Source organism: Malus sylvestris, chromosome 17 (assembly GCF_916048215.2).
Source record: "Malus sylvestris chromosome 17, drMalSylv7.2, whole genome shotgun sequence".
Classification (NCBI taxonomy): Eukaryota; Viridiplantae; Streptophyta; class Magnoliopsida; order Rosales; family Rosaceae; genus Malus; species Malus sylvestris.
Window position 1 is genome coordinate 22,042,005 of NC_062276.1, and position 22,154 is coordinate 22,064,158.

The window sequence follows — 22,154 nt, forward strand, 5'->3', positions numbered from 1 at the left end:
CAATTGTGAAAGTCAAACTTGTGATGCACACTAGCTACATGAATAAAAATAGTAACATTTTGCGTAAAATGTATATTTGTGACCGAGTTTAAAAATCTAGCTAGTCTACATACTTGCATGACTACATGGACAAAAACAGTAAGAGTATCCATAAAATGTATAAAATTGATTGCAAAAGGAATGCAAGGGTATAATGATATTTTGCGTAAATATATATTCATATATTAGAGGATGGGACATAAATAGGAAAATTAAAAAGTTCCACTATTTTTATTTTATTTTTCAAATTAAGAAGCATCTGGTTGCTTCGTCAAGGTAGTCTATTTTTTTGGAGTCCAAAAAGACTTACCGAGTTATTTTAGCCTCCATAGCCATTATTGTGTATGCACAAGCGTAAAAAATTGAATAGAGGACATTACCGTGTGAAACATTGAAGATTGATTGTGGTCAACGAATACCATATAGGGAAAGAATTGTGTAGTCCTAATTATCTTCCTCGGACACTTACCTGAGCTTCTGTTCTTATCCGTTTGATAAAAATCCCATGGTCGTAATATAAAGATCAAAGTTAAAATTGAAATTATAATTTTTTTTCTTTTAGATGGAAGTTTCCTGCATGTTTCACTTCCCCTCTTTACTTTACGTCTCAATATCCTCCAGCAATTATTCAGCAGCCATGGATGAGAGGGAGAGATAGAGATCGAGACGGGCGATATTTAAGGGTGAGAATCAAACTCAAGATGTTGAATACTTAATTAAATAAGGGGTACCCTTAAATAAGCTACAAGTCCATCGTTGGTTGAATTGAATGCTTGAATTTAGGCGAACTGTTATGTCTTCGGGCCATTGGGGCCAAGCCCGTCTAAGCTTAATTGTTGCTGATAGATAATTATTTGTAAAAATCGTGTTTATTAATTAGCATATATGCTTCATGTATTCTTGGAACAATATGGGTTCACAATTTTAGTTCCATAGCTTTGAATACAAAATGATACGACAAATTCAAAAACTAGTTCCCGTTGTTACACTCGTGTAACTTTATTAACAAAAAAGAAAAACATCAACCTTGTTTTATGAAACTGGCGGGGTGAGCTAGACCAGAGTAAATGAGCATCCAACCATAGCTTAATCCGAGCGACGCCATTTTTGTCTCTGACTTGACGGGTCATAGACTGTATTCTGTGTTACAGTTGCATCCCAAACTTGTTATATGAGAATAGTATGATATTTATTATTTCGATAAACTCGTTTTCGAGTTGCATATTAATTGGTTCCTCCCATAGGCTCTGTTTACTTCTCTTCCAACCCAAAACCCAGCAAAAGGCCAAAAATTTCAGTGGGTATATCTGTTCCATGCTGGGTCTGCAACATCTCACATCGATCAACAGAGAGAAAGTGATATGCCTTATATATACATGTTCACCTCCATTTACAACGAGACCTTTTGAAACCTCACTGGCTTCGAAGTTCATCGGAACTCCGAAGTTAAATGAGTTCGAGCGAGAACAATCCAAAGATGGATGATCCACTAAGAAGTTTTTGTGTTTTTCCATAAACAAAATCGTGCAAGCTGAGCCTAAAACAGATAATATCGTGCTACGATAAAATCAGTCTGGAATGAGACAGGGTCTGCGTTGTCGTGCTTGGTGTGTACTGAGGGGAGAAGTGCTGGGTCTGCGTTGTCGACACACCATCACAATATTTAAGTAATTTTCTGGGTCACCAAAATTATTGTATATATCTAATTTTAAATTGACTTGATCGTTGCTTGGTCTTACACACCAGTCCAAAAACAAGGCTAATTTGGTAAATTCATCAAAACCAGAAGCAGCAGAAAAGCCAGCCTTTTCCCTTCCCTCCCAAGCCCACTTAAACACCATGACCCAACCACTCCCACCCTCACCAGAGAAAAATGTGTGACAGAGTCCTTACCATAGGTAAATGAAAGTTGTGGCCCTCCCTCAGCCTGCGGTCAATCAATCATCCCTCCCTCAGCTTGCGGTCAATCAGTCATAGCTTGTCACATCTTTCATAAGTTCATAGGTTAAACTGGCGTTTCCAAAAAAAAAAATGTGGAAACAAAGAATTTTGTTATTGCCAGAATCCAAATAAAGGTTTTACATATAATATTATTGTTTGTGTCAAACGATTATCACTTACTAATTATCTCCACTTCTTAAAGTTTCAAAGCTCATTTGATATCTTAATGATTTAAATAATAAGATTCAACTAGGGGTCCAAGTCGGAATGAGATTTTAATTTTTGACAATAAATTTTTTTGAATCTCTACACAAAAATTTCGAATTTGATGTTTTTTCAAAAGTTGAAATGAAAATTTGAAAGGATTGAGAGATTCTGATAACTAGGAATTTTCGATATAATCTTTTTTTCAAAGTGTGCACCTAACTTATGTCGATACCAACATGTTTTGATTTCTGATAGTTTTCTATTAAATTATAAAATGTGTTGTCAACTCTGTATTTTAGTTTTAGATATAGTTTGTTCATTGATTTTTATATTAATCATACTTGTAAAATATGTTGTTTCGACTTGCACGGTCGATCTTATGATATTTGCTTATGCAAAGAAATCTTGAACATTCGAGTTCAAATTTCTCTTTCCACAAGTTAAGTGAATTTAGAACATATCCAAATACGTTATTTCAACTTGCATGACCGATCTTATGATTCTTGTACGATACATGAAAAAAAACAGTAACATTTTGCGTAAAATGTATATAAGTGACCGAGTTTAAAAATTTAGCTTCTTTACATACTTGCATGACTACATGGACAAAAACAGTAATAGTATCGATAAAATGTATAAAGTTAATTGCAAAAGGAATGAAAGGGCATAATCGTATTCTGGATATCAGTGGACTGAGAGGGATAATGGTTGGTGGGATTAAGTTTTAGGTTAAGGAGGTTTTGCACCAGTATACAGTTGCGGTCACAATGGCTACATGTTTTTTGATTTTCTGTTTTCCTTTTTTATTTGTCCAAAGGAATTTTTAGTACCCATTCCTACCAGCTGCTGCGTTTGAAATCCTATATTTACAGCTATAGTCACTCACTCACTCCCTCCCTCCCTTCTCTCTTACTCACTCCCTCTATCTCATTCCTCTGTCCCTCGTCTCTGTAAACTCGCTCCCTCTATCTCCTTCCTCTCTCCCTCTTCTCTGTAAACTCGCTCTCTCTCCTTCTTCTTTCTCCCTCTTCTCTCTTCCACCTTTCTGAAATGGAACATCCCAAGTTGGCTAACATTCTACCTTTCGTTTACGGAGGTATTTTACTGCTTTTTATTCTATATACTTGTATTGTTTACTTAGGACAACCTGCGGAGGATGACAACCTCCGGAGGGGGAATGCTGCTCAGCTGAGCGTCATTCCCCCTCCGGAGGTTGTCCTTGAGCGTCATTCTCCTCCTCCGCAGGTTGTCCTAAGTAAATAATACAAGCATATAGGATAAAAAGCAGAAAAATACCTCCGTAAACGGAAGTTAGAATGTTATGTCGTTGATATAATTTGTGTTTTTAGTTTTCGAATACATTTTTATTTTTTTTTTCAAATACAGTCGAGGATATGTTGTTGATATGATTTGTATTTTTAATTTTTGAACACATTTTTATTTTTATTTTTTCAAATACAACTGACGGCATGTCATTGATATGATTTGTACTTTGGAATTTTTTTTTCAAATACAGCCGACGACATGTCGTTGATATGATTTGTATTTTTAGTTTTCGAATACATTTTTTATTTTTTTTTCCAAATACAGTCGACTGTATGTTGATATGATTTGTATTTTTGGAAAGAGAAGCCTATGGCCGCACGAACCAGTAGCAGGAAGACAAGAATAGAGAAGAAAGGAAGATTATAAATCCGTTTCATTCCTTGGCCGTCTTCATTGTGCCTCTCCTATCTTTGCTTTCCCATTCCATTTCCTTTCCTTTTGCTTTTCTGCGGCATTTCGTCGAGCAGGTTTTCTTCGATGTTTTTGTTCACAAATTGTTAACACTTACAACAGACATGTATGGTTCATCTTATTACCCGTTTTAAATTTGTGCTTTTCTTTTAATTACAGAAACCATGATCAGATTGTTTAAAGTGAAAGAAAAGCAAAAGGAAACAGCTGAAAACGCAAAGGAGAATGGTCTCGTAAAGAAGCAAAGTGCAGGAGAATTGCGTCTTCATAGAGGTAAATATGATTTTAGGATGTATATATGTTATGATTTGTTGCAATGTGGTACAAAGTTATACGCTTACATGCATATTAAGTTCCTAAATACACGTTTAACTCCAACGTACGTAAAGGCAAGGTTTCTGTGTTTATTTTAATTCCTTCAACCAGTCCTTCAATTGTATTATGACACAGAAATCAACGCAATGACGTTTTACGATTCATATTGCCGATCCTATTTAGTGAGAAAAGGCTTTGTTGTTGTTGTTGTTTTTGTCGTCCTTCAATTGTATTATGATGTTGTCTTGTAGATATAAGTGAGTTGAACATGCCAGAAGAATGCAAGATTTCATTCCCCAATGGAAAGGATGATTTGATGGACTTTGAGATTACCATTACACCTTATCGGGGATATTATATGTAAGTAACCTTTGATCTGAAGCTTCATTTGGCTCTCTATACGTTGTTTGGATTTTGCAACTTCGATGTCATCTTGCCGACACCGACATTTTGTACCTCTTGTCGCAGGGGTGGTGGGTTTGTCTTCACGTTTAAAGTTCCCGCAGTCTACCCTCATGAGCCTCCGAAGGTCAAGTGCAAAACCAAGGTAACGAAACCTTAGTTATATCAGAACTTAACTTTCGTGTATATTGGTTACGATCCAAACCATAATATATATCTGGTGTTGTATAATGCATACCATATGTGCAGATCTACCATCCGAACATCGACTTAGAAGGAAACACTTGCCTTAACATTCTTCGGGAAGACTGGAAACCTGTCTTAAATATAAACACTGTTATTTACGGATTGTATCACCTATTCACGGTATCTCTGATCGCAACACAAAATATTTCGTGACCTCAAACAAACTATCCGTTTTGTTTTTTCTAGGTTTTATTTGGATGTGTACCTGTTGTGAACTCAAATCCTGCATTTCTTCATGCAGGAACCTAACCATGAGGACCCCTTGAATCAAGAAGCAGCTGATCTTTTGAGGGACAATCCAAAATTGTTTGGTTTGAACGTGAGAAAATCGATCGAGGGAAACATATGGGTGGGAGGGGCCCATTTTCCTGGGTGCAAAACGGGTGACTTCTACTGATTTGGTTTATCTAGGGTTTTGCTTCTTCGTGGTCCAACCATGGTTGTATGAGGTTGAAGGTTTGTATGTTTTTTGGGTGTTTTCTGCATTTCAGGTGAGTACTTGGTGGGGGATTGTCTGGTGGCACATTTTCAGCCCATACTTGTAGCAGGAGAGTGTGTATTAGTGTAATTTTGATCTTCCTTCCATTAATAAGATGGCATCATGTTAAGGCTTGGTTTTGACTTGCTATTTCAATTTAACTGTCGTGGCCTTTTTTTGTTGATGGTTCGATAATTTGGGGATGCAGTTATTAATAAAACAACAATTCAACATATCATGTCTCCCAGTTCAACCTCAATCATTTACGGTCTTGTCTTGTGGCAAATTTTCAGCCCATAATTTGCGGGTGCATGTATAAAATCATAACTATTATACGTATGATTTAGCATTTTGCTCATTCAGAGTATTAGATTAAACTCATGAAAACATAAAACTTCAGAGAAATGGGACTACATAGTGGCGGTGTCCCAATCCCTTATGCATCGTCATGTGCTTTAATTTACTGACATAACATTTCATGATTAGTTTAAAACATCATCACTTTAGCATGTTAGTTGTATGCGAGTTCTTCTCCCAAAGATGCATGAATGCAAATTGCAATCAGTTTTTCAGCATGTTTGATCCATATCCTGTAATTTTGGGTTGGGCCTGGTGAAATAGGCATTAAATGTTGGAATTCAAAGCCCATTATCTTACCCAAAAGCCGTTTTCCTTCTTCCTCTTGTGCAACTCAAATCCCCATGAACACTGTTATTTACGGATTGTATCACCTGTTCACGGTATCTCTGATCGTAACACAAAAAATTTCGTGACCTCAAACAAATTATCCGTTTTGTTGTTGCTAGGTTTTATTTGGATGTGTACCTGTTGTGAACTCAAATCCTGCATTTCTTCATGCAGGAACCTAACATCGACTTAGAAGCGGGAGCTGTTGCTGAACCGAAATCAAATTCATCACAGTATGCTTCCATGTCTTTCAATGCATCTTTATAGCACCGTTTATTTTTCTAATTCCATTTGTGAGATGATATGGTGGCGATCAATTGTCAATTTAGGACAAAAATCACCCTAAAGATAGTCAGGTTCTTAGGAATATGATGCATCAGGGAAAGCAATAGAGATATTTTTATGTCCTCTAGGTTTATGTAACGAAGATTATAGATCCCGAATGCATAATTTGCATTTTTACATAGTATGCTGTTCCTACCACCTGATTTCCTTTGTCTTATTTATTAGACATAGCCCTAAGTTTTCTGGATTTTGCCCTAGGAATAAATGCTGTATTTCTAGTGCATTTTATGAAATTGATAGGCAGTGGAAAAAATCTTAAAGGTTATGTTATGTCCTCTGGCCGCTAGGAGGCTTATCCTACGTTGACTAAAATCTTAAGGCTTAAGGATATCTTCCAATCATGCCGCTGGTCTTGGGTTCCGAGATCGGTCAATCTGGCGGCAAACCGCTTGGCGTCGAGAAGTAACACGGAGATGTGCGGGTCTACTTGGATTAGCTGTCCCCCATCGTCGTTGGTTCATATTTTGAACAAGGATGGTCTCCCTTGTCCCCCATAATTGTATTTTGGTAGTGAAAGGGGTGACGCTTGGCACTTGGTGCTGTGTCTTTAGTCTGTACTCCCATCTTCACTGCTTTCTATTTTTCTCCTCTGGTTGTTGCCTCCTGGTAGGCTTCCTTGTGTTTTAGCTCCGGCCCTGTTTATGAATTTATCCAGTTTCTCAAAAAAAAAAAATTGGACACATCAGCACTTCAACTCAGTGGGTAACCAGAGGTTTAGTCAGCTATATGACTCGGTCCACTAGGCCTCTTGACTTGGGCTGGATCTTGTAAAAGTTGATGGGGCCTCAACGTGGGTTGTGTCAAAGCTTTTACACACTACAGTACTTGAGAAAATAAAATGTTAGGATTAGATGCAACATGCGGGTTTGGAACCCAAGTGATTGATTTAGGTTGTATGTTATTTTTTTTATGAACTATGGTGTGGCTTAAGGTAGCTAGAGTAATGTACAAACATTGTTCTCGTTATATTTTAAAAAATCTCTCCATGTTAGCACGTGTGTTATGATGGATAAAATTGTAATAGCAGATGGAATTTAACAATGTTTTCAAGGAGACAATAATACGATATCTACTTGAATAGGGTTAATTGAATTCCAGATTTCCAATTGAGGAGTAAGGAGGAGGTGGGTCCCAGTGACCCTGCCAATGGGTGTAGGATTTTCTCCCTTCCTATTACCATCCCATTACATCCCCTCCTCTCACTCTTCTTTTTGCCTTATTTTCTATATAAAATTTTCAAAACAAGATATAAACATGGCGTAATTGCAACCGTTTAAATAAGAGGTGATGGAAGGGGGGAGAGATTAGGAGGGGAGTTCCTACTCCATAAAACTTGGACTCAGCAAATGTCACGCCTGTACAACAATTGTTGATGGCAGATCACCGACTGCTTAGAAGCCGGACTTGTCTTTGTTTTATAGGCTCAGGCGCAGACTGCGTGTCTGGCTCTGATATGGACAAGGATTGTCTGCCCTCCATTTCCAGTGCCCTCCCCGTGCCCTCCTGTTTGTGTAATCACGGTTAAGCCACGTCAACATTTTATATTACTATTCATTTTTGTCTTATTATATATATAAAAAAAACAATATAAAATGTTGACGTGGCTTAACCATGACCACACAAAACAGAAGAGCACGAGGAGGGCATCAGAAGTGGAGGGCAGACAATCCTTATCCCTCTGATATGCCATGCTGCAGGCTATAGATGTCCTAAACCCTTTTTTTGGAGCTTTGTTTTTTAAGAAAACTAATGAAATGTTTGAAAACTTTGAGTTTTAATCATAAAGACAAAATAAAAGGTAAAATAAATAATATCATAATTGATATTTTAGTGTAAAAATGTAATTTTTCGTTAAAATATACAGTACCGAGAGGTTTTCTCTAAAATTTGTTTGTTTTTGTTGTTTGGGGGTAGGGGTAGACACCCCCTAGCTAAGACTAAGACTGGACAATATCAGCTTTTGTCCTACGATTTTGGTACGATGTAGGCAGCTTATCTCCTCAGACTATGACCTCGTTGCTTGGGTCTGTGGCTGATGGGTGGACACGTCCAATTGATACAAATTCGTTGACTATGATGGATCAAGAGTGGAGCATTACAATGGTCGTGATTTCGTTCACCTGCCAAAAGATTTTGCATCTATGGAGTTGCTTTTTTATTTTTTGGAAGGAAAGGTCGACATCATTAACTTGAAAAATTATAAAGAGTTATAACGAAAAGATCATAGTACTGTTTATTTTAACGAGAAGTCACATTTTTATACTAAAAAGTCAAACTTGATATTATTTATTTTACCCTTTATTTTATCCTTATCGTTAAAACTCAAAGTTTTCAAGTCATTTTCATTAGTTTTCCTAAAATTATATTGTTTGTTGAATGAGAAGGTCCAGAATAACATTTGGAGGCTCCTCAATCCAAACTACAAGCCTAAACAAGAAACATGTTTAATAGCCGATCCTTGGCATAAGGTCATGCTTGGAAAGACCTTTAGGAGTGGTTTGGGAGTGAGGTGCTTAAAAAAAAACACTCATGAAAAAAAGCTGTAAGGGTTTTAGGTGTTTGGTAAACTAAAAAAAAAGGCTTATTTTGGAAGCTGCTGTGAGAATAAGCTGAAATCAAAGAAAAAAGCTGAAGCAGCTATTTACAGCTTTGGAAAACTAGTTTTTTTTCAAAGCACACAGAGTTACAGTGCTCCTTTAATGAAAATACCCACTATCAGACTGCTTTTTTTTCCAAAAGCACTTTTACAAAAAAATTTACCAAACACTCGGCTGATTTATTTCATAGCCGCTTATTCTCACAGCAGCTTTTTGTCAAAGTACAACAATACCAAATCAGCCCTTAGTTACACTGAGCCACCTAAGACTAAAGGATTTCGAGTGTTCAAACTGGAGTGTGATATTGATGCTGGTCCACAATGGATGGAGGTTGTTGAACTTGGTGGTCGGGTATTATTTGTGAGCAACCACCATTCCGCCGTATATTGTACTCTATGGTCAAAAGGTAGAAAAAAAAACAATATTTATTTTGACTTTGATTACTCGTGTTATGACTCAACCGGATGTAACTATGAAATATTTTCCTTCACAAATAAGAGTATTAGGCATTTTAGTTGCCCCAAAAGTCGTTCTTGGTCGCAGTTGTATACCACATCTTTATGGTTCGTACCCAATCTTTGATAGGCTAGTTTAATTAAATTTTGTTTTGTTTCCTTTTTTAGTTGGAAATATTTGCTTTTTTATTCTTATTCTTATGAAAATCGTTTACTTCTCATACTTATATGCACTTAATACATATATAACTAATGTGAATATATGTATTTAATACAATCTCTTTTATAAGCTAGAAAAATTTAGAGCATCCAGATATTATATTAATTTGCATGGTTGATCTTATAATCCTTGTGCGGTATAAATAAAAAGTGTATATGTACAATCGTGGAAGTCGAATTGTGATGGTCCCGAGCTACATGAAACAAAATAATAAAATTCTAGACAAACTGTATATATGTGACCGGATTAAAATATAGAATACAGTAGCGTTTAGTACAATGCAAAAACGTCAAAGAGCCTTGCACTCTGTTCTAGCAAAACCATTCCTGATTTCATATATAAAATGAGGTACATGAGAGATGTAGTCTTTGTATTCTTTTCTAGCAGCCAAACATACAAAAATGGACTTAAATTAATGAGATCCCAACAAAAGTAGGCTTTTTAGCTAAAATGATCACTGAGATTTGCATAACTCATCACTTTGATACCTAAGATTTGAAATCAATAGAAGTGGTCTTTGAGTTTGTCCACAAGCAATCATTTTGGTCATTCCATGAAAAATTGTGTTAAATAAGGAGCAAAATGACAAAAATACCCTCAATTTAATGAACAATGACCAAATGATTTGACAAAAAGTAAGGGTATTTTTGTCATTTTAACATTATTTAATGAAATTTTTTCATGAAATGACCAAAATGATTGATGGTGGACAAACTCATGGACCACTTTTATTGATTTCAAATTTCAAGGACCAAAGTGAGAAGTTATACAAATTTCATAGACCATTTTGGCTAAAAAGCCACGAAAGTATTAGGCAGGATAGAGATCGCATTTACATAATTATATGTGTGATTTAGTACCGAGTAGGCATGCATCCCATTGTCCAATTAAAGCACAGCTTAAATTTTGAAAGAGAAATGATAAAGCAATAGAAATTCCAATTCACACCTAAATAAGGAGATCATCATTCGCCATTATTTATACCGAGCGAAGAGAGACTTACTTGCATATTAAACGTTAAGATGTCATTAGTTATAATAGTATTTTGAATTAATTACATATTATTTTGTTGTTTAATTTTTCTTCACGATAATAAATAATTGGTTTGAGATCTCACAACAGCGACATCGATCATGGCAATTTAAATTTGCGTACCTGTAGTAATGTTATGTATTATGCATTGATATATATATACACACAAACACACACGCACACATATATATGTGCATATATATATATATATATATATTCATATGCAATTGCAATTTTGTGTTAATAATTGAGAGATGAAGTCATTATTTGCTGTTTTGAGGATCATGTATATATTCATATACAATTGCAATTTTGTATAAATAGTGCAACCTTGATGGATAATGTTACTGTTTTTGTGTAATTTTTCTTAGCCTCCGTCTGACTAACACCTAGTGCAACCTTGATGGATAATGTTACTGTTTTGTGTAAATGTAATGATAATCATGTTTCATATAGTCTATTTTCCTAACAAAGACATATCAAACACTGCAAGAAAACACGGCTACTGGGACAATATTTTATGCGAAGCCCAACAATTGTAACATTAGATCATGAAACATCGTTTCACCTATTGAGCGTAACTTGCACCTGGAAATCGCCATGCTAGGCTCAATAACCATTTGGATTATAGGTCTCATTCTGTCGCAGTTTTCGATATGCCTAAAAGTACGATAATACAGATAAATAGGATTTACCATTATAGTAATAACTAATCTCCGAGCTCAAAGACAAAAACCAAGACAACATCAAATTGTCGAGAAAATTTTCAGTGTCATGAGAATATGTCAAGTACACTAAGTGTTGAATACGTAAAAAAAATTTAAAAATTTAAATTATAACACTTTGTATCCTGTGCTGTTTTCGTGACACACTGAACACTTCCTCTGAAATGGGCACATTGAACACTTCCTCCAAAATGCCAGCTAATGACTTACCCAGACGTGAGAAGAACTCGTTGAGTTCTCCTAACAAGTCTCCAAGACCAAACCCCCGATCATATACCAAACCTAAAACTAGAAGATGGAATTCAGTACACACAATCTATCTAATGGAACTGTTAACTACGTTGCAAAAGATAAAAGATTAGTTCAAAAGAAGATGATATAGAGAGAAACAAGAGAGAGATTGAAAAGGAAAAATGAAATCTCTTGAATTGATTGATCTTTATGATACAATAGGTCTAGCATAATATGCAAACACACATTACACCAAATGTTATAATGCAATTCGTAGATTCTTTTTTTTTTTTTAAGTTTCCAACTAATTGAGTTATTACATTTTGTTGTACCAAACATTGTTCCTGATAGATTTTCAAAAATCTCTCCAAATTATCATGTGTGTTATGATGGATAAAATTGTAATAGGAGAACAGTCAAAATCGTAATTGGAGATTGAATTTAACAATGTATTTAAGGAGACAATTATACCATATATACTTAAACAAAGTTGAATTGAAATCCAAATTTCCAATTGAGGTGTGAAGAGGAGGTGGGAGGAGGAGGTTGGCTACACGTTTTTTTGTTTTTCTATTTTCATTTTTTGTTTATCCAAAGGGGTACAAAACAGGTCATGGCTCGGAGAGGACAAAGACGACGTTCTCGACTCCCGGTTCAATGCCGCCTCATACGCCTTTTTTTTTCTTCTTTTCTTTTTCTCTATTTTTTCAGGAATTGCTTTCAATAACAACACCAAGCATGCTCCAACAATTTTGGTCTAGCAATAGGTGGCTGCTTCGTTGTTTTGGTTTGTATTGTGGGAGAGCAAGGTGCCGGCCAAATGTGAGGGAGAAGCTGGAGCTTGGTTTGCAAGAATAGTAGATATGTTGGTGTTCGGTTAGAGAGGTAAGAATGATTAAAATTTTAATCATTAAATTAATTTAATGTTGTTTAATATATACCCCTCTTACGATTTTCAGTGTTTTAACAAAACTCCCTAGATTTTAAGAAGAGAAATTTTATTTGAGCTCAAATAACTTCATATGACTTAAAACCAACTTTAAATGTGGATTGTTTTTTTGTTATTTTTTTGTTTGTAATTATTTCATAATTATCATCAAGTAAAAGTTGGAATTAACAACAAAACTAAAATTTATGAATAAACTCACATTTAGTAATCAAACCTACTTCGCTCAATATTTATCATACGTTTTCTAGTGTGTTAATATTGCCTACGAAAATATGTTGTTTCGACTTTCATGGCTGGTCTTATGATATTTGTTTATGCAAATCTGGAATGTTCGAGTTCAAATTTCTCTTTCCATAAGTTAAGTGAATTTAGAGCATATCCAAATATGTTATTTCAACTTGCATGATTGGTCTTACAATTCTTGTACGACATAATAAAACGTGCACACGTACAATTGCGAAAATCGAACTTGTAATGCGCACGAGCACATGAACAAAAACAGTAACATTTTGCGTAAAATGTATATACGTGACTGAGTTAAAAAATCTAGGCTAGAGCTAGGCTTTTGACAAACGAGAATTAACTTTTCATTTTTATAATTGAGTAGACAACTATCAGAAATCAAACCATTTTGGTATCCGAATAAGTTGGGTGCATACTTTGAAAAAATTTATATCAGAAATTCCTAGTTATCAGAATTGCAAAATGCCATTTTGACTTTCATTTTAACTTTTGAAAAAACATTCAGATTCAAAATATTTGTGTACAGATTCAAAAAATTTATTGTCGAAAATTAGAAATCCATTCCGACTTAACTCCTAGTTGAATCTTATTATTTAAATCATAAAGATATCATAAGAGTTGAACTCTAGCTTACCTGAAATAAATAATTTCATCTTTATCACAAACCGAATGTTGTATCCACCATTACCTATTCATGGTTGGAACATAAAAAAAAATAGAGATAATTAGTAAGTGATAATCATTTGACACGAACAATTCATAAGTTAGTTATCATTATCCATTCTATTTACGGAGCTATTTTCCTCTTGTTTGTCTTGTACGCCTGTTATTCTTACCGTAAAACCACTGGAGGATGGGGAGGGGAATGGTCAGCAAGGTCAACAAGTAAGCCGCGACCAACAGGGGCGGGGCGACCGTGGCCGTCATCAACAAGCACGCGGTCGTCGTAGACGAGATCAACAAGATGTCGGCAAGGGTGGCAAAAAGCGGGAGTTGTTGCTGAACCGAAAATCAAATTCACCACAACAACAGTATGGTTTAGGGTTTAAGTGTTTTTCAATGCTTCTTTATAGCATTGTCTATTTTACTAATTACATCTACCGCAACCATCACGTCCCCCATAGAATACCTTCATACACAGCTCCATCTCTAATATAATTATGGTGGCAATCATTCATTGATTTAGGTCAAAAATCATCCCAAAAAATAGTCATGTTCTTAGGAATAGGATGCATCAAGGAAGCAACAGAGATATTTTTATGGGCTCTATGTATTTATTTACATATTATTATAGATCTCGAATGCATAATGTGCGTTTTTTTACCCTAGTATGTTGTTCCTACTACCTGATTTCCTTTGTCTTATTATTTAGACATAGTAGAGCCCTAAGTTTTCTGGATTTTGCCCTAGGGATAAATGCTGTAATTCTAATGCATTTTATAAAATTAACGGACAGTGGAAAAAATCTGAAAGATTATGAATATGCATTATTCGGGCTTTCAATTACAACTTGCATGTCTCTACTTTTATTTAAAAGTGATCAGGAGACTGTAATTGAAGGGATTGAGAATCCATAGACCTTTTTTCATTTTTAGGTGTATCATATATTTTCTCATTATTAGGGTTGCGAATTAAAATGGTACATATTAAAAATAAAAACATTATGATACACCTAAAAATGAAAAGAAAAACAAAGTTTTGTGGATTCACAATCCCTTCAATTACATTCTCCTAATGACTTTTAAATAAAAATAGAGAAATGCAAGTTGTAATTGAAAGAACGAATAATGCATATTCATAACCTTAAAGATTTTTTCCACCGTCCATCAATTTTATAAAACGCACTGGAATTACAGTATATATCCCTAGGGCAAAATCCAGAAAACTTAGGGCTCCACTATGTCTCAAAAATAAGACATAGGAAATCAGGTAGTAGGAACAACATACTAGGGTAAAAACACAAATTATGCATTCGGGATCTATAATATTTTTTAAATAAAGACCCAGAGCCTATAAAAATATCTCTATTGCTTCCCTGATGCATCTTATTCCTAAGAACTTGACAATCTTTGGGGTGATTTTTTACTTAAATCGACAAATGATCTCCACCATAATTATATCACAAATCACATATTGAACTGTGGTACAAAGGTAATCTATAGGGGACGTGATGGCCGCGAAAGCTAGAATTAATAAAATAGATGGTGCTATAAAGAAGCATTGAAAGACATGGAAGCATACTGTTGCGGTGGTGAATTTGATTTCCGGTTCAGCAACAGCTCCCACTTCTTGACCACTGCCGCCAATATCTTGTTCAGCAATTGGTCCCCTTCTTGACCACTGTTGTCGACATATCATAAAGGATCCTGAAAGAGTCCGCATACCATTAATCCTGTTATTTTTGTGCTCTGCATTTTTTTTTTCACCGACTTTAAATTTCTTATCACACTAGCAAATCTTATACATAAATCTTAAAATAAATTACAAATTATTGAGTCTAGGATCAACAGAAGCAATTACGACATTTCAGATATGGGATAAAATACATTTTCATAGTTGGAAAATGATGCTAAAGCCTCTTGTGTTTCAGAACGAAGTATATCCTTGCAGTGATGAGAGTTAGGAGGAATTGAGAAGGGAGAGAGAGTGAGGCGTGAAGATTGCAGAATGAATTGGGAAAAGATGAGGGTCTCAAGGAAGTATGAAATGATTTGGAATTGGGAAGGTGGTAGTGTTATTATATAGTGTTAGAGAAGCGAAAGGTTTTAGGGTTTTCATGTCTCAAATTACCTGACTCTCACTTCCCAAATTAACCTTGTAATGACCTATGAATATCCGCTAAAATATGTTGTGTGATCGCATAATTTGGCATGAGTAGTGGGGATACCTTGGTAAAATAAAAGAGGTGAGGTTGGTAGGTGAGAGTAATGGGGATATCTTATTCAGTACGTACTATTTTGTTGTTTTTTTTATCTACTGCATTATTCACATCAATGCGTTTCGGGTTGGAAAGATAGAGAGGAGAGGGCTCGGCCTTGTTAGTTGTCACCATCCCAGAAACAAGCCCTTCACTTTCTGGGGCACATGAAAGTTGCATAGCATACAAACCCCCAATAGACATGCCCATTCAATTCAACTTTTTGTCCTCTCTCTTCCTCTCTGGTAACCTAGCTACATCCATTGTATTTTTTCAGTTTGCTTGCTCAATTGCTTTCTAGGAAGAAAGTAAACATTCGATCAACAAGGAAAGTAATAATAATGATTTGTAGATGAAGGTCATCTCATATCTGTCCATCTTCTTTCTTGTGCCCAGAGCTTGCACCCACCTCAGTATATCAACATATCGAGGACTAGCGAGTAGCGCGTACTGATGACTAATTACATGTTCGATTGAAATTTCTTTTCATTAAGATCAATGAAACAAGATGTATCTCTAGACCATCCATAACCGAAATGCAAAGTAAATCAAAGCTCTTATATCTGGGTTCAATCTTTTTATTGTTGGGAACACAAATCGGTCTTCAAAATATGTTAATTACTTGATCATATTTTCCTTATAATTTTGGGGTATTTTGATATGGGTCCAAAGTAACTAAAAATTGGACCTATTTCAAAAGTCAAAAGTCACTAAAAATTAGACCTATTTCAAAAATATGTTTATAAAATTGGACCGATTTCAAATTTTCCCTATAATTTTTCAGTTTTCAGGCTAATAATATAATAAGCATTCTTCATTACACATTGAAAATGCTAATTTACTTATTGTCTTCCATTTTTTTTAGTGTCAAAGCGTAATTAAAATTGTAAATTTAATTCTCGTTTGTCAACAGCCTAGCCTAGGATTTAGCCAACTGGTTTCACACTAACGACCTCAACAATTTGGAAGATATTTGAGAATATGTATTCTAATTTATTGGAAGGTATCTCTATGGTTTAACACCGTCAACTTATTGGAAGATATTTTTATGCTCCCGGTGAATTAGCTCTATTTTCCAAATTTTGCAGCTATGTCAAGAGAAGGAGAAAATGGTATTGATTCCCCTCGATTATAGGAAATTAAACAGAGAGTAAATGGTAAGTTTTTTTTTTCTCCAAAATAAATAATTAAATGCATAAACATAACCAAAATTACAGAATCACGTAATTTGAATTGAATAAAAACTGTTATTAGTACTTCAAAAATCTTATTCTACATTCTTCACAAATATATATATATATATATATATATATATATATTTTTAATCATAAAAAATTTGGAATGAAAAATATAATTTGTGGAGTGCTAATAACAATTTACATTTTTAATTTATAGCTCTTTCTTACTCGTTCTTTTTATTTCTTTCAAAATCTGTATGCTATTTTTTTATTTATTTCTTTTTCATTATTTTTCCCTCCTCATGTGCCATATTCAGTTTTTCTCTCCCAAATATGAAATCTAGAATGGTTGACTGCTATTATTATTATTTTTTAGCACATCGATTTATTTTTAGAGTGTTGATAGACCAACTTCATTGTCCTATTTTTCCAGCAACATTCTAATTTCACTCACCTTAAAAAATTAAAAAATTGAAATGTTATTTTCTCACCCTTTATTATTTCTAAAGTAACCTTTAATATATATTAAAAATTTTATACATTTTTTTAATCTATCCCATCCTTAATCGCAGCACCACATTCACGGTGCAGCCGAAGCCCCAACCCGCCTGCCCACTCATCCCCATCTCACAACCCATCCACCACCACCTCTCAATAATCAATATCTTTGTCCCCTACCCACCACCACACTCTCTCCTGATACCTACCCCTCTGCCACCGAAACCTGTCGCCCTTTTCACGCCATAACCAAATCCTTCTCCAACTACATGGCTAACCCATAATAATTACTCTAGATAGCCCCCAACCCCTATCCTCATTTGGGATTTCAATGAATGTCATCCAACCTAAACCCTAGAACCCAACAATTTTTTTTTGGTTCAAATCTGTAGGTGTTCAAAAGTTTCTCCATTGAAGTGGTTATAGTAGTTGATGGTGGCGCAGTATTTACATGTCAGCTGCCCAATTATAAACAAGGGTTTAAAAGTATTTTTCTAAAATGAATATATGTCAATAACATTTTGATTACAAGGTGGGTGAGAAATGGGGTGAGTTTAGTAGCACTCTATTTTTACACTAAATGGAGGGGAGTTTGGCTAAACCACACAATGATCAACCTAATTTGGCATCAAATTCACCATCCACGCAATTCGAACCTAAAACATCTTACTTATGATGAATATCACCAAATCATAATACTGAGTGGCTGATTGACTGTTATTTAAATTAAACAAGTAACCTATACTTCCCATAAATGTAGGAAAATGGTTTTGAAGAATCCGATGCATAGGATAGAAGCATGATGGGACTTGAACTCACAAGTTCTTTATGACGCATGACTAGGATTTAATAACCACCTTGCAAGGATTTTTAGGGTTTGGCCTGAGTAGATCAGGGATTTTACTTGATGTAATCAAAATTTGTAACTAAACACCAGTTGAAATCTGTGAGGGTGTTGGCAACCGGCAATATCTTCAATTTCGATAAACAACACTGAAGTCATAGAATTAGCCGATCAATGAGCACTTTCAATTTAGATAAACAGCATTGCTTTGAGACGGACTGATTATCTAAGTCTCTGTCAGCAAATAATCTCTAAGTACTTGTTGGAATAGGTCATCTTATTAGTCTAAAATTTCATCAACTAATGATAGCTCGATCAAGAAATGAAAGCAAGCACGCGAAATTATGTACAATCTTTTATTACATTCTTATTTTATTGATTACATTCCTATTTTGTTTGTGCTTACGAAAATGGCATATCCCGTTGACAGTAGAGTCGAAACCGAAACTGCATGGTTAATCGCTGAAAGATGTTTTCTTGTGTGGAAGAAATTTCATGAAAATTATAGCAGTCGGTATGGAACTAGTCGTAGGAAAAGTGCACTTACTAGTTACTAATATGATAAAAATTTTGAGTTTTGCATTAGGCAAATATAGACATGCTCAGACAAAAGCGGTGAAAATTTATCAAGGTGACACAAATATTGGGGATGAGGTAAAAAATTTTCTAGTTTTTTTATTAGCACCTACTTTTATTTTTTTTGAAATAATTAATTTTTTCCCACTTTATTTGTTTTAGTTGATGCAAGCAAACAGTTGGTACCTAATTTTGCCCAAATTCATCACAAGGTTCAACCATCACAAATGTTGGAAAGTTGTGAAAATTTTGCCTAAAATACTGAATTATTAAGCTTGTTTCTAATGTTGTTCCCAAAAGACGACGCTAAGATGTGAGACTGACAGGGAGAGTGGTTCATTTTATAGAAGTCAAGTTGAGTATGCAAGGAACTTGAGATTGATAAAAAAGATCGAAAAGCTATGTTCATGAAGGTTGACGACAAAGCATCACCAAACACACAAGCTTTTTGAAGGCACAAATGAAGGAAAGTGACAAGAAGAAGAAATCTTTTCCATGATGACGGACATGGCATCTCGAATCTTAGTGAAGACGAACCTAGCACCACAAATTGGTCTGGGTACATATAATTATCAGGTTATCTTATTAGATTTTTAAGATGTACCCGTTTTTATTTGAGAAATAGAATTTAATTATAATGTTTCATTGATTTATGAAAAAATAAAAATTAACAAAGCACTTTAATTAAATATAATAGAACTATATATTAAACAAATAAATCTCGAATAGTTACAAAAATGTCCTTTAATATTTACTCCTGATTATTTGGGCTTTAATTAATATAATCACAGATTGCATCCGCTATATTAATTGAACGTAGCACCAATTAATTTACTTTTGCTCCTTATATTGTTCTTTTGCACTTTCCGAATTTACAGTTTTGCGAATTAAATCTTTGAAAATCTATATGCGCAGGTTTGAATCCCCAAGCATGTCGTAGGTTTGGGATATGTCACTTGCGTTCGAGTTCAAATCTTTTTTCTCATAAGTTAGATGAAAGTGGAGTATTCACCAACTTGCATGGTCGGTCTTATAATTCTTGTGCGACATAAATAAAAAAGTGTACATGTATAATTGTGTATTAAAGTCAATTTTGATGCTCCCAAGCTACATGAATAAAAATGGTTACACCATTCACAGACTGTACATACATCATTGGATTTAGATTCATTGTCTCTATTAGACTAAAAACTTGAGGGTTTTAGAAAATTGGAGGTCTTGTGCGGTAACACTACATGCACCATCCTACTTAAGTTAGGGAAAATAATACTGGTTTTTTGGATATTCAGGATAGAACTACCTGCAACTTAGCCGGGAGGCAGGAAATGGGTGTTTGGATATTTAGGGTGTGTGAATAGTTGAATAGAGAATACTTTATTGTACCGCAAACATAAATTGATAACCAAGTGTTATTATATAAGTAATTGAGCACTTCAAAATGATTTTTTGTTTGTTTATAATATGATATTTAGTATGCTAGACCGTGTTTTTGATAGAATGAAAATTTTATGTGGCATGGTTACGTTTTTGTGACATGGCGGTTCCGTAAATGAATCCAGAGGACATAGAAAAAAAAAATGAAACGAAAGAATCCGAAGTCCCACGTCTAAAAGTGGACACATCAGCACTCTCAACTCAGTGGGTAACCAGAGGTTTAGTCAGCTATGACTGCCCACTAGGTCTCTTGACTTGGGCTGGATCTTGTAAAAAGTTGATGGGCCTCAACGTGGGTTGTCTCAAAGCTTTCACACAACGGTACTTGAGAAAATAAAAGGTTAGGATTAGATGCAACATGCATGTTTGTAACTCAAGTGATTGATCTAAGTTCTATGTTATTTTTTTATGAAACATGGTGTGGCTAAGGTAGCTAGAGTAATGTACGAACATTGTTCTCGTTATATTTTCAATAATATCTCCAAGTTAGCACGTGTGTTATAACGGATAAAATCGTAATAAGAGAACAGTCAAAATCATAATAGGAGATGGAATTTAAGAATGTTTTTAAGGAGACAATAATACCATATCTACTTGAACAAGGTTGAATTGAATTCCAGATTTCCAATTGAGGAGTGAAGAGGAGGTGGTACCTAGTGACCCTGTCAATGGGTGTAAAACTTGGGAAATTGACCATCTCCGAATTTCTTTCACCGACTTCACTAAATCAATTAATTTGGATCCTTGAAATTTGATTTAACGGTTAAAGTTATTATAACTTTTAAAGGAATCTCCAGTTTTTAACCGTTTGATCAAATTTCAAGATCCGAATTTATTGATTGGGTGGAGGGGTAGGTACCCCCTAGCTAAGACTGGACAAGATCAGCTTATCTCCTACGATTTTGGTACGATGTAGGCAGCTTATCTCCTCAGACTATGACCTCAGGTCTGTGGCTGATGGGTGGAGACGTCCAATCGGTACAAATTAATTGATTATGATGGATCAATAGTAGAGCATTACAATAGCTGTGATTTCGTTCACCTAGCAAAGGATTCTGCATTTATGGAGTTGTTTATGATTTTTCATAAGAAAAAGTAAAATAAAATTAAAAAAAAATAATAATGAAAAAAAAAACAAATAAAGCCGTAGTGAAAGATACTACAAAAAGCTAAAAAGGTAATTTTAGTCGGACCTGGATTCTCTCCGAGGCAAACCCTCGGGATCTTGCTGAGCGACAAACATTACAAACAGGGTGTTCCTTTTAATCACCAATCCGCCGTTATATAGTATCCTATGGCCAGAAGGTTGAGAGAAACAATATTTATTTTACCTTTGATTACCTGATTTATGACTCAACCGGATGTGATTTTGGAGTATTTTCCTTCACAAATAAGAGAATTAGGCATTTTAGTTGCCCCAAGAGTCGTTCTTGATCCCAGTTGCATACTGCACCTGTATGGTTCGTACCTAATCTTTGATAGGTTAGTTTAATTAAATTTTGTTTTGTTTCCCTTTTTTAGTTGGAAAGATTTGCTTTTTTATTTTTTTTTTTATAAAAGTTGTTTACTTCTCATACAGTCATACTTATATGCACTTAATACATATATAAATCATGTGAACATGCATATTTAATATAATTACTACATTTAATCATTCATGAACGGAACATAACTACATTGGGATCAAATTATATAAAATAGATTTAATGTCGTGTGGAGTCTTGATTCAATAACTTTTTATTATTGTAGCAAGACGTCAATATAATGATAATCCCGTTTCATATAGTCCATTTTCCTAACAAAGACATATCAAACACTGCATGAAAAAACGGCTACTGGGATAATGTTTTATGTGAAG

The 22,154-nt window shown here is 34.8% G+C and overlaps 2 protein-coding genes, 2 long non-coding RNA genes and 1 pseudogene across 4 annotated transcripts in view; 2 read left to right on the forward strand and 3 right to left on the reverse strand.

Moving 5' to 3' along the window:
• Window positions 1–5,499, forward strand: part of LOC126612378 (NEDD8-conjugating enzyme Ubc12-like) — a 78,427-nt pseudogene extending 72,928 nt beyond the window's left edge.
• Window positions 1–6,286, forward strand: part of LOC126612385 (NEDD8-conjugating enzyme Ubc12-like) — a 79,263-nt gene extending 72,977 nt beyond the window's left edge. Inside the window, exon 7 of the transcript XR_007619030.1 lies at window positions 6,227–6,286. The gene's annotated coding sequence lies outside the window, so the exon portion shown is untranslated. The remainder of the gene's footprint in view (window positions 1–6,226) is intronic.
• The window catches only part of LOC126612399 (uncharacterized), a 172,387-nt gene that overhangs the window by 78,295 nt on the left and 71,938 nt on the right, over window positions 1–22,154 (reverse strand). The gene's annotated exons all lie outside the window — the stretch shown is intronic.
• LOC126612390 (uncharacterized) overlaps window positions 11,344–22,154 on the reverse strand; it is a 31,510-nt gene continuing 20,699 nt past the window's right edge. The window contains exons 2-3 of the mRNA XM_050280806.1: window positions 13,484–13,537; window positions 11,344–11,708 (exon numbers count right to left, since the gene is read on the reverse strand). Of these exons, the coding sequence (XP_050136763.1) occupies window positions 11,530–11,708; window positions 13,484–13,537 (233 nt within the window). The 3' untranslated portion in view covers window positions 11,344–11,529. The remainder of the gene's footprint in view (window positions 11,709–13,483; window positions 13,538–22,154) is intronic.
• LOC126612400 (uncharacterized) lies at window positions 15,023–15,657 on the reverse strand. Its single transcript, XR_007619045.1, has 2 exons — window positions 15,396–15,657; window positions 15,023–15,215 (listed from the first exon to the last, which is right to left on the reverse strand). It is a non-coding gene; the product is annotated as an uncharacterized LOC126612400 (long non-coding RNA).